This window comes from Carassius gibelio, chromosome B4 (assembly GCF_023724105.1).
Source record: "Carassius gibelio isolate Cgi1373 ecotype wild population from Czech Republic chromosome B4, carGib1.2-hapl.c, whole genome shotgun sequence".
NCBI classification, from domain to species: domain Eukaryota; kingdom Metazoa; phylum Chordata; class Actinopteri; order Cypriniformes; family Cyprinidae; genus Carassius; species Carassius gibelio.
In genome coordinates, this window is record NC_068399.1 from 23,373,874 (window position 1) to 23,387,189 (window position 13,316).

Genomic DNA, 13,316 nt, shown 5'->3' on the forward strand with positions numbered 1-13,316 from the left:
CTGATGTTTGTATGTCATTTAATTGTGAGATGTGAGAGGCATACACAAAAAGTGAATGGTGATCTGAGTGCATTGCTCAGAGTATTCACACTTTGTGTATGAATGGTCAGTATTTAAATGTCGTTGTTTTTCGCTGTAGCCAACAACATATTTTGACTTGTCTTTTTTTCTTTTCATCTCTCCACCACTGCCATATCTCCTTCTCTTTCTCTGTTTCTCTCTCACTTTCTCGCCTGCCCCCATATTCCTCTTCATATTCGTAACAGGTGCAGGTCCCAATCCCTCAGTCCACAAGTGCCATGTCTCTGGTTTCCTGCAGCACCCCATTAGCCGCTTCTGCTTCTCAACAGGTAAAATCAATGTGTCTGACCAATCAGAATCATCTTTTCCTCCATTCGTTAGCATAAATGAATATCCAACATTGGCCAAGGCAAATAAAGCTCGTAAAAACTCGTTTTCCAAACACTCCCAAGACCTTTTTGAGTTTTATTTTTGTTTTCATGTCTCTGGATTCTCTCCTGCGTGTGAAAGCTGTGGACATCAGAGGTGGCTTTCTCTTACACTGTGTTGTATTTGTTTCTTATAGTATGGAGGTTACTACGTCCAAGCACTCCCTTCGCAGGTAGAGAAAAAACCCATTGCTCTCTTTCTCTCTCTTCCTCTTTTTCTCTCTTTTCTTTATTTTCTCGTTTACATGCACTTCAAAGCTCTTTGCCTTGCCGTCTTAAGTTTTGTCATTACATTATTGCATAATGAGGTACCGTAGATGACAAAATGTTGCTCTGTGTGAATGAGGCTTGAAAAGCTTGTCAGTGTAGAAATTAAATTAAGTTTTAGTATGTCTATGTTGAGTTGTTCTTCAAAGGTAAGTTATTTCAAGGTGTTAATAAAGGAATGTTCCATGTTTAGCACAGTGATCAGCATCTCTGACGTCCACACACCACTGTTTTGTCCTTTCGGTTTGTTAAAACAAAAATCTGATTTGCAGTAATGCACTTACAATGTAGGCTTATGGGGCGTGACATTCGAATGGGTTTCAAAGCAAGAATGTGAAGCTAGTATTTTTGTAAGTGCTTATTTTAGTGGTGGGAACACTGTCCGGTTAAACTCCTAGTTATGGGTTACGGCATTATGCTCTTGTGCAATGCCTTGTCCCATAGACTTGCATGTTAAGGTCATTACTGTAAATGAAAATGTCAATGTTTTGTTCGTTTTTACAAACTAAAGGAAGATGCTTTATTTAGATTTAGATTTAGATTTACATAGGCCTAATAGGATAAGCTGGTTGAGTGCAAACTGCATATTATCCTAAAATGTACTCATTTTCTAATGCTTGGAGATTGGGATGGAGAGTATTTCATGCCAAAATGCTTATTCTCTTTTAGGGTGCTGTTCCACAACAGGCTTCTCTGGGGCCGACATCCCAACCAGGAGTATCATTACCCCAACAGCAAGCTCCCCAACAGCCTGCCAGCACTGTGGTTCAGAGCAGCTCCCAGATGCAGGTCCAGCCCGGTCCCCAGCCCACACAGGTACAGTCAAATGTGATGATGTAAGCAAATCAGGCTAAAAAGCAAAAATCCTGAAAAAAATCATAAATAAAGACAATTTTTTTTTTGCATATTTTTTTAAATATATATATTTATATTTTATATTCTACATATTTAAAGATGTACTATGTTTGAGTAGTAATGTTAAATATTTTTTATAACTTCTTATACATGTTCTGCATTACTACTGAAACATTGTTGAAATATATAGCATTATATTTTGTGTGTGTGTGTGCAGTTTCATGTTAACTTAGGAAATTACTTCGTAGAAGTTTTTTCTTCTTTTTGTTTGTTCTTTCAAAACAATGTACAGCGTATCTGTGGCCGTCTCTCTGACTTGCCTCAGCTGTGCTTGTTTGATGAATGTTTTCTGGCATGTTTCTGCCTGTATGTTGCACGGCTGTCAGTTGTGTGGTAATGAGATCAGTCTCTCTGTTCAGTTCCCAATGTTTAGTGCAGAGCTATTGTTTTCCCTTTCAGCTGAAAGCACGGTTACACTGTAGTGGCACAGAAAAGTTGTTTACTTATGATTTATCAGATGTGGGTTCTGTCACAAATAAATAAATTGTGTTATTTGTGTTTGATGTGTTGTTGGATTTGGATTTTATTTTGTGTTATTGACCGTGATATAGTTTATAGGCACTTAGAGAAAGGTGCCCCTCCTAACTTAATCTAATAAACATTTGGCACTCAAATTGGAGTTTGTTTTTCCTGTGTATTTTGCTTGCGGTCGTTGTGATCCACTGTTCACCCTGCGGCATGCTGTCTCTGTCATGTGGTCTGATCTCGTGATTGTTTGCCTTCGGTTTATTAAGACATCACTCCTTCTGCACATAAAATGGCCTTGCCATCTCCATCTCCCCCGGTCGGTGCTTGCAGACACATTTCCCTCCTCCTCCATCTTCCCAACCACACTGATCTGATCCAGCTACACCTCTCGTATCGTACTTTCCCCCAGCTTCTCTGCGCGCCAACTATAGCAGTTGCCCTGTTTTCGCAGCAGCCAGTGCCTGAAGCGCTGACATGCCCAGCAGCTGTGCCTGTTGCAGCCATGTCCCCATCAGTGCTGCCGCCCCATCTGCCCCAATTGGTGCCGCCTCTAATGACACCTGTGCCAACCATCCATGTGGTCACAGTCCCTTCCCCAACCGAACATCCATGTTTGCCAGCAGACACCCCAGCGCAGGTACCTGGAACAGACCAACCGGCCCTAAACACATCAGTGCAGTTTTTGTTTGCTTTATAGGGCAAAGCTATTATATTGACATTTCATGCTTATGTTAATCTCTGTTTGTCTGGGAAGCATAGCTGCTTAGCTGTCCTTATGCAGCGTCCTTTCTTTTCTCGGCTGTGAAATAAGATCCGGGTTTTTTTTTTTCTGAAAATACTTAGGCTTTGCCTGAAGCAGTTGTACTTTTTATTTAGACATGCATTGTTTTGTTTTTCTTCTTTGATATGATTGTTTGCATATCTTTCTTTTACATTTCCTTTGTTTTTGTTGTTTGCTCTTCCAGACATCTCATAGCGTCTCTCAGACTTTGACGACAGAGCTGTCACAACTCCAAACTCCTGCTGTGGAGAGGTAAGAATCACTATTTAGCAGATTCACAATGTGTTTACCTGTAAGTGGAAAAACACTGCAAAAACATGCACAGTTTGACGCAGATGCAATGTGATGTACTACTAAAGTCGTAATGGTGTTTATCAATTCGTTTTTTCCATTAGTGGTCATTCTGATGTGGCATCTGGGCTCAGTGATGGTAATGAGGGCGTAACGGGTGGCAGGCATGAGGGTCGTTCTGCCAAAAGGCACCAGCGCAGATCAGTACGCAGCCGTTCACGCCATGAAAAAACCTCTAAGGCCAAGCTCAACGTTCTTAATGTACGTCCAACACATTGGCCTTTTTCTTTTATTGTTTTTGTAGTTTTTGATGGTGGTGAAAAAACACGAGATGTTAAATAAAACATGATGTCTGTTTCAGATATCCAGAATGGGCGATAGAGTTGCAGAATGTCAATTAGAAACACACAACAGAAAAATGGTGACCTTTAAGTTTGATTTAGACGGCGATAACCCAGAGGAAATTGCACAGATAATGGTAACTTGAAACACCACCCGCATTTTTTAATAATGAACAGATATGCTCAATTAACCTGTGATTTCTTTTGATCTTTATCTATGTGACGAAAAGCTGATGTCGATTAAAATTACATTTCTGTTTCCAAAATACACTTTGAGCTGTCAAAACTGGTTAAGAAGAGGCGTTATGTCATGTTTTAGGTACAAAGTGAATTCATTCTAGAGAGCGAGCGCGAGTCCTTCATCGAGCAGATTCGAGAGGTCATAGAAACAGCAGATGAGAAAGGTGTGGAGAGAGAGTGCAGCCAGGTATGTACCTTGTTGTACTCTTGTGTTGAAGTGATTCATGTGAACATCACAATTAACAATGTATCACCCAATGATTCCAGACGGTTAGTGATCACGAGCAACATATGCCCACCACATCTGCACCTCTTGAGCAAGGTAGATCTCACAGTCCCTCAATGTAAAACAAGTTAATGTCCCTTTTTAATGATGCATCAGCACTGAAGTCTGTTTCCCTCCCAGGTGTGCCGCCTAGTTCAGCTGCCCAGGTGGTCCACTCTGCAGGCCGAAGGTTTATCGTGAGCCCAGTGCCTGAATCCAGACTGAGGGAACAGTTCTTTAGCTCACCCCAAACCACAATCGAAGAGCCTTCATCCTGTGAGTGTACTATGTGAATTAATGTCATAGGTTAGATAATACATTTATGCATTTAGCAGACGGTGCAAAAGCAATTAGTGAAAGACACAACAGTATTTGTAATACACAGTGCATGGTTTGTTTGACAACTAGATTAGGAAGTAGAAATATAGAAAAAACATTTTTAGATCACTACTACTACAAATAGACTAGACTAGAAGATGTTAGACAACTTATGCAACTGCATATTTATATTTTGTCTTGAATTTTTCTTTTTTATCAGCTGTGTCAGTTGCACTGCCTGCCTTGGGGCTTTCTATGTCTGCGTCTGCAGTTAGTCTACAGCAGGCCTTCTCTGAAATGCGCCAAGGTCATTTTGACCCGGGTCCCAGCACTGCGCCACCTATGCTCCATGTCTCGATGCCCCCTCTGGTCCCCGCCACAGCACCCTTGCCCTCTAGCGCCGCCCCGTTGGTCCCTCCCACAGTGTCTTCTGAAGTGACCTCTTCACCATCTCTGCCCTCTGTCTCCATAAACCCTCCAGGGTCATCATCATCATCTCCTCCTCCTTCTTCCCTTCCTGCCTCCTCCGTGACCTTCCCTCCAGCCCATTCGCAACTCCCTCTGCCCCAAGGTCAAGCTGTACCTGCCATCATCAGTGTTATTACCACTCCTTCCTCTCTGCCAATGCCAGCTGTGCCTGCCACAACATCCTTCCCCCAAACCTCAGTCCCCATGCCCACACCTGCCTGTACTACAGCCCCGCTCGCTCACCCCGTGAATCCTATGGGATCTGTTTCTGGTGGCAGTAGTGAACAGCCAATCCCCTCCTCTTCAGCTCAGCTCACACCACCGGTCATCCCCACCACAGCCATCCAGACGCCTCCGCTCGCACCATCCACCACCACGGTTATTCCCACTTCAGCTGCTCAATCACAAGTGCCCATCCTGCAGCCGGTTACCACCAACATACCCATCGTGCAGCCCACACCTGTGCACAGCCAACCTCAAACCTCCACCGTGGCCAATCAGAGCCATGCACATTGTGTAGAATGTGAGAGCGACCTGCAGGGAAAAGGTGTTGATGACATTCAGGCTCTAGATAAAAAGCTGCGCTCGCTCTTCATGGACCTGGGCTCTGGTCCGCCCTCTGCCCAATCTGATGTCACATCTGACCCCATGGCGGCTGCAAGCATCCCTGGCACCTCCTCTCCAACTGCCTGCACCACCCCTAGTGGCACCCCTCTCCCTCCCTCAAGTTTACCCCTTAACTCCTCCAGTCAGCCCACAGGCTCTCCCATGACATCCATGGGTAATGCCTCCACACCGGTCTGCTACAGTCAGACGACTCCATCCAAAGCGCCATTATCAAGATTACCGGTGAGTTACCTTTGTCAAAAATTCAAAAGGCCGATTTAAAGTTTCTCAAGAAACCCGTCAAAATGTATGGTCAAACCACAAAATCAAAGAAAAAAAAGGAATTATTTTTTTACATAGCAAATAAAGCCAATTTTTAACACAGTTAAGATTTTTTTTTTTATTGTGGGATTATTTTCATTTAAATTGAAAAGTGATATAATGAAGATTTTTTTTTTTACAATTTTCTCAATACTACTCAATACTATATATATATATATATATATATATATATATATATATATATATACTGAAAAACACAAAATGCAAGGTGCATTTTAAAATTTTAAAACTTATACTTTATGAAATTAAACTTCTATTTTAATGAATTATATGCAGCAATAAACAAAATGTAAACTAGCAAAAAAGCAAGATTCTGGATAAATTGAGAATGTTTTTTTATATATAGGCCTATGGATTGGAAATCACAATTCTAAAGAAAAAAAAGATTAGAAAACAAAACAAAACCTAATTTACTATTGGTTCTGACAAAATGTTAAATGCTTAACTCTTTTTTTTCTTTTTTCTTTTTATTAATTTGTACAAAATAAAAAAATATATAATTAAGGAGCCAGTGTCTAAATTCATAAAGACCTGTTTCTCAATTAGAATCTTTTGCATGAATGATTCAATGACAAATACTTATTTAAAACTGGCAGTTGAATTTATATAATTGATTAAAATAAACTTAATTGTAATTATGAATGTAAATAATAATAATCATGTGTCCAGGCAAAATCATTTACATTACTTTTTAAAAATAAATGTAAACTGTTTTCAGCAAGGACACATTAAAATGATCAAAAGATACTGTAAAGATGTTTATAATGTTAGAACATTTTAAAATTCTAAATAAATGCTGTACTTTTGAAGTTTTAATTCATCAAAGAGTCCTAAAAAAAAAAAAAAAAAAAAAAAAAAAGTTTAAATGGTAGTAAGTATCCAGTGTAGTGTGTGTGTGTTTGTGTGTATATACAGTAATGTACATTTGGGGCATCGTTGTCATGAAAACAATGTAAAAATGCAAATAAGTTAGAGATCATGGTGCCAGTTCAAGTAAACACTGTTCTTGTCTTTAACATCACATTTTAACCTCCCTCTCTCAAACCACTAACAGTATTGAAACCTGTATGATTTTAGTCTTATTTTTAAACCAAGTTTATGCATGACTGACAAAATGCATGATATTGTAGTTCTACATCAGTGCCATATAACTCAACTGACACTTTTCTGTAATAGTATAAGAAAGCTCTAGTCCCATTTTGAGTACAGCTTTGACCATAACGCTCAGTCTTATGCTGCATGTAGCTAGTGGTGGTTCATTGGCACCTCTGCCAGCTCTCGATCTTTACAATGCTTTAGATTCTCTTCCATCTTCATTCATTAGGTGTTGCCTGTCGGCCCAGATCAGGCTGGCACGCCACCCACAGAGCACCTACCACCCTTCCCAGGACCTTGTTTAACTCAGGTGCCCTTTTCTTCTTTCTTTCTCTTTCTCACTCTGTTTTTACATAGTTGCATTCCTGTAAAACACGCAGAGCATGAGTAAAGATTTGTAATCGCATAAGAATCAAACCACTGCATGGCGTAGCTTTCTTTTGAGGCCGGTTAGGAGCATGACCTGTGACACTCATTAACTCTGATTCGCTCCTCTTTCTCTTTTTCTCTGCCGTTGACGAGTGGAGAACAGGAAGGTTATGCTTTCAGAAAACATTATCACACATGAAGCAGTGTTTTGACTCAGGTTTTGATCTTATTGGGATTGTAAAAATCCTCAAATTCATTTATTTTATGATAGTTAAAGCTGCAGAAGGTAACTTTTGTAAAAATATATTTTTTTACATATTTGTTAAACCTGTCATTATGTCCTGACAGTAGAATATGAGACATATAATCTGTGAAAAAATCAAGCTCCTCTGGCTCCTCCCAGTGCTCCTATTGCCATTTGCAGAAATTAATCCGCTCCCAGTAAGAAAATAACCAATCAGAGCTGCGGTCCGTAACTTTGTTTGTGTTCAAAATGTAGAAAAATGTATATAATAAGCAAGTACACCCATGAATCCATTTTCCAAACCGTGTTTTTAGCTTGTCCTGAATCACTAGGGTGCACCTATACTAAGTGTTTATATTCAGACTATTTTAGATTGCTTCGGGGGTACCGCGGCGGAGTAACCCATTACCTTTGTGATTCTTCATAGACATAAACAGAGAGAAGTAGTTTCAGCTACGATGTTCTTCCGCAAGACGCAAGCAGTTCTGTTTATTAACCGCTAGAGCGTCAAAAGTTACCTACCGCAGCTTTAAAGGAGGGATGAAAGTATTTCTCTGTCCCGTTGTTAAATTTGAGCTGTTTTTCAAAAGCCGTAATTATAGTTAGCTAAGATAGTTTACAGTTTCTTTTATTAATATTATTATTATTTTTAAGTGTGTTGACATGCTTTGTTTTGAGCATTGCTTCTGCTCTGACTCTTATTGAGTGTAATCTTTAAGCCCTAAAATATCAGTGATTTGTTATCTTTTAGCATGTTGTGGATGAAGTTCAATTTCGTTCAGTTCTCAGTTAATCAAAATCATTCAGCCGTTATGTAATTTCCCTTGCTCCAAATTGAACCCTGCTTGCATTCACGTCATACTCAGAGAAAATCCTTCCCTTCTGCTTAAGGCGATTCATTCTAAATGCAAGAGACTTTCTCTAATCCTGTAGATTTGATGTGATATTTTTCATCCATCACTTGTGAATAGAAAACTTACAGTGATTGCACTCAGCCGCAAGCCAACCTGTAAAAACATTTCAGGAACCGTGGTGCATGGACCAATTAAAGGATTTACTCTCCATTTCACAAATATGTAGTGGAACATGAAAGGAAACCTCAGCTTGGATTAAAAGCATTTAGTTCTTCCAGGCAGTGGTCATCTGACCCTGTACTTACTGTAAGAGATCATCTCATGCAGAAGTTAATTAGATACACAGTTCCCCTGCTGTATTTGTGTGCACTTGCCATGAGTAATAAGTGTACAAGGCTGCATGTGTGTGTTTCTTGGGACTAAGTGAACTTGACTAATTGCCGAAATGGATTATTTAGTCCCAGCAGCCCCTGGAGGATCTGGATGCCCAGCTGAGACGGGCGCTGAGTCCAGAGACCGTCCCAGTCAACAGTGTCACGCACCAGGTACACGCAACACCGACTGGGGTCTGGCCAAAAACACCAGCACACGTGGATTGAGTGCAGGATCTGTCTGATATGATTTATTGCAGTTAAAGATTCAAAACTGCACTACTGGAAATTCTACATACACCAAGAACAGATAAAAAGAAATGGTTCTCAAATTAGCTCCTCATCTATCTATCTATCTATCGATCTATCTCATTTTTAAAAATCTTTACGTATATTAATACTTATCTAAAATAACCTTATATAATATTTGATTATTAATAGTTTTTCATTTTATTTATATATAATGATAAATAATTATTAATAAATATTATATATGATCATATTAGATAAATACAGAATACATACAGGTATAAAAAAATATATAGATTAGTGCTGTCAAACGATTAATCCCAATTAAGCGCATCTAAAAGAAAAGTTATGTATAAATATATTTTATATACAAATATAACGTATTTTTCTTAAATGTATACATGCATGTGTGTGTATTTTTATATGCATAAATATAAATACACAGAGTACACATACATACTGTATATTATGTCCACAAAAAGTAAAACTGCGATTAATCCCTATTTATTATCTTTTGACAGCACTAATGTGTGTAAAATTATAAATTGTCTACTTGGTTTTTTTTTTCACATCATCTGCAAATGTCTGTAATCTGTTTCTCATCCCTGTAGTCATCTATCACTGGGATGCCACCTGGAGGACAGCCAGGTATGTGCTGCCAATTTTACTTTAACGTGTTCTTTAAACAAACCGTAGGCAGCTAAAAAGTGAAGTTTGTTCTCATGTTACATGGGCTCATTATCAGCTCTGCTTATTAATGATGATTCTCTTTCAGTTCCGTTTTCTCTGGATGATGAGACCACAGTTGCACCTGCACCTGGAGGATACACACTGGGACGATTCCAGGTACCTTGAATTCACAATGTGATAAAAGGAACGGGATGTTCATAGTGTTTGAGTATGACAGCAGGTGGCATTCTTGTTCTCGCTTTCGTTCAGGTGTCAGCGGCTCCTGATGAAAACGCCCCGCAGGCTCCCATCACCTATCGTGACTCATCCTCCACATCTTCTTCCTCCACCACCTCCTCCTCTTCATCATCCTCCTCCAGTCTCTCTAGCCCTGAGAACACGCTGCACCGAACCTCCTCTCACCATAGAGACACGAAAGCAGATGTGGTTGATGGCCTCCCTGCTCTCCCCGACCAGACGACAACCAAACCCCAGCCCACCACCATCGGCCGTTTCCAGGTGACCACCAAGACTGACACAAAGGTGGGCCGTTTCTCAGTGAGCAAAGCACAGGACGAGGCTCCTGTTGCAAGCTTACAACCCCCAGAATCCCAACCAGGACCTCAAGCCCATCTAGCTGTAGGCAACGGTCCGGCTCAGAGCCCCGGGAGCCTCAACAACTCCATCAGCTCCTACTTCAGCAGCGATAATGACTCCGAGTTTGAAGATGAGGACTTTAAGAGAGAAGTCAGCAAGTTGAGGGAGAAGTATGTTTGGTTTTGATTCATATATTGTAACAGGAAAGTGTAACATAGTTTAAAGATATGCAGTGTAATTGTGACTTCCTTGTTTTCCTCCTAGGCACATGATGGAGAGTCAGGCTCTGTACACCCGGCAGAAGGCAGAGATTGACGCCCTTTTTGCTCGCTTGGGCAAAGCACCTCCCGCCATGGTCAACCCTCCCATTGTGAACCCAGCCGGCCGCAGACGACGTCACACCAAGAGCAAAAGCAGCAAATCCAGCCGCAGTAGCTCACAGGGAAGCAAGAGTCCTGTACAGCCAGGTATTCACTTCTACTTTGTCTTTTTGTGCAGATCAGGAATTGGATTCATTTGAATTTATGAATTCAGCCCCAGAAATTTTAAATCTGTGTTTGTGTCCTGACTCTTTTATATGTATGTGTTTTTGTTGGTGGTCTTACAGCAACCAGCACTTTATCAGCACAGAGCGCTCCCTCTGTGTACCCGCCTCAGCAGGCCTTCCTGGCCCCTGGGGGGATGATAGATGGGGGGAGCAGCCCTCTGCTCCAGTCCTTCAAACCCTCCCCTTCTAATGAGAACCTGTGCTCCGCTTACACCAGTGACGCCACGCTCTCTGCGCCCAGTTTGTGTGTCACCTCGCAAGGTAAAAATAAAGAAACCTAACATTTCACAGCCTTAAGCTTGACCCTGTGCTTTTTATTTTTTTGACTTTGTTACACAAAGTAACAAAGATAAATTGACATTAGGGGTGGGCAGAGAGTGGAAAAAAAAACATTCTCTCAATTTTGATCTATAACAAATATCAGTGTGTGCATATTTTTATTACAAAGCAAAACGTTTAAATCATATTTTAACCATTGAAATGAACCATTGTCGTCATTACATTGAAATGCATTTCTAAAAATACTAATATTTTTATAAATCAATCTTAAATGTAATTTAAAAAAAATCTAAAGATTGTGGACAAAAAGTATTTTTAATGTAAATAGATTAGATCAATCTCTTCTTATTTGATTTACTCATCTCATTTGCATTTGCTTTGATTTCAGAATAAGGGACAACTGTTCGTGCTTCACCTTCTTCCTCGCAAATTTATGCCAAAATTATGGTATTTATGACTAATTTCAACCCATATATCGCCCACTCCTAAATAACATAGTTAACTGTTTTGGTTCTGTAATTTTGGGAAGTTTTAGTCACATAAAGCAGCTCTGGCCTATTTCCTGTGGGTCCTCCAAATATGAGGAGAAAACTTCAGGATGACACAGTTGGAAGAAACTTGTCTAGTGGTCATCATAATGTTATTTTCCCCTCTAATGTTCCTATGATTTTTGTGGTGGATCATATATCGGATCTATTTGTGCTAGTGCTGGTGAATCAAAACTAAACATAGGAATATTTGCTTTGCCTATCTGAGAAAGTGCACGCTTTGGTTTGGATGAAGCTGCAGGGCTGATGCTTGTGCCTCCAGGGGGCACTTTTCCTCCCTTTCCTTTCCGTACAGCTCTACGCTCACCCACCCAGGGCCACTCCTCCCCTCCTTCACCTCCTTCACTCTCTGTCAGGAATTCATGGCTTACTGACCTCTGTTACCATTCTCACTGTGTATTTGTGTACGTTTCCTTTCTCTCTCTCTCTGCTGTCTGCTCCATCTCTCTCTCTCTCACTGTCTCTTCCTCTCTTCCACCTCTCTCTTTCTCTTTCCCTCTTTTTGTACCACAGGCTGTGTAAAGTTCAGCTGTGGGTCGGAGAGAGTGACCTTCAAACCAGGTGGCAGGAGGACGCGTTTTCTGAGTACGCCCTGCTTGGCTCTTTGTGTGTAACGCTTTTTCTTTTGTCTCTTTCCTACAATGTCATGTGATTAGTTCTTGATTCTGCCAAGCCTACTGATTGGCCGATCATCTCAGACATTGTATCATGAATCTTTAACAGTTTTGGTTCATATCCCGTAATGCACTAGTGTAACCTATGAGGTCCGATAATTATTTCTAATTCAACGGTGTTCACAAGTGGGCACTTTGTCATTTGTAATTCATCTAACTAGTTTTAATGTTTCCTTCATATATGCTTTGGTTTAACATTATAATAAAATGTGCACATTGCTGAAGATAATTACTAATAATTTATAAGATGAATAACATGCTGCATTTCACAGTGACCGAAAACAGTACGGCTTGTACTTTAGCAGTTTCCAAGTAGTTTAAGCAATTTCTACTGAAAATACACATCATTTTCACAAAAAAATCACTGCTGGATGCCATAAACAACTTAGTCCAATTGTTGTAATTATAGCTAAGAATTTAAATGTGCAGTGTCCATATACTGGTAACACTTCACAATAGAGTTGGAAAGTTTATTATTTTTAATAATAAAAAGGTATAATGAACTAATAATGAGCATCATTTATTAAGGTAGGTAAATGTTAATTTCTTCATATGCTAAATAATTTTACTTTGTATAACTCAGTAAAGTTAATATATTATAAACAAAAAAATCTATTAACATAATAAGCCTAGATTAAGGGCCTAATAAGCATAGATTAATAAATTGTATATAGTAGTTTATTGTTAGTGTTTTTTCAGTATTATTGACACTGTTAAAATAGTATTAATATTTTAATTAGTTTTTTTAATTTGTTTTAATAATTGTATGTACTTGTCACTTTTGTTTATTTTTAACATATCTAACATTTATTTTAGAAATATAATATATTTTAATATTGTGGTATATAATTCTATTTAATATTTATTTATTATTTCCAAGTTTTTTTTATTTATATATATATATATATATATATATATATATATATATATATATACTACAATAATTTATTTATTTATCTCACTACTTAATCTTCAGTTAATTGCCAAGGCATTTGTAATTTCTGTTGGTTTGTTTTTAAGTGTAATATTTTTATATCAATTTAAGTTTTATAAATAATTAAAAAATATA

At 39.1% G+C, this 13,316-nt stretch overlaps 1 protein-coding gene across 3 annotated transcripts in view; it reads left to right on the forward strand.

Moving 5' to 3' along the window:
* The window catches only part of LOC127956913 (serine/threonine-protein kinase WNK1), a 70,398-nt gene that overhangs the window by 49,677 nt on the left and 7,405 nt on the right, over positions 1-13,316 (forward strand). For 2 of the 3 annotated variants that reach the window (XM_052555197.1, XM_052555198.1), the window contains 18 exons: positions 267-350; positions 587-622; positions 1,386-1,532; positions 3,065-3,132; positions 3,276-3,432; positions 3,533-3,649; positions 3,832-3,939; positions 4,020-4,074; positions 4,159-4,293; positions 4,556-5,652; positions 7,076-7,156; positions 8,772-8,858; positions 9,545-9,581; positions 9,709-9,779; positions 9,873-10,369; positions 10,464-10,666; positions 10,807-11,007; positions 12,087-12,179. In XM_052555197.1, coding sequence (XP_052411157.1) covers positions 267-350; positions 587-622; positions 1,386-1,532; positions 3,065-3,132; positions 3,276-3,432; positions 3,533-3,649; positions 3,832-3,939; positions 4,020-4,074; positions 4,159-4,293; positions 4,556-5,652; positions 7,076-7,156; positions 8,772-8,858; positions 9,545-9,581; positions 9,709-9,779; positions 9,873-10,369; positions 10,464-10,666; positions 10,807-11,007; positions 12,087-12,179 — 3,274 coding nt within the window. Of the gene's footprint in view, positions 1-266; positions 351-586; positions 623-1,385; positions 1,533-2,550; positions 2,737-3,064; positions 3,133-3,275; positions 3,433-3,532; positions 3,650-3,831; positions 3,940-4,019; positions 4,075-4,158; positions 4,294-4,555; positions 5,653-7,075; positions 7,157-8,771; positions 8,859-9,544; positions 9,582-9,708; positions 9,780-9,872; positions 10,370-10,463; positions 10,667-10,806; positions 11,008-12,086; positions 12,180-13,316 lie in introns of all 3 variants that reach the window. The other variant, XM_052555196.1, reaches the window with a different exon arrangement.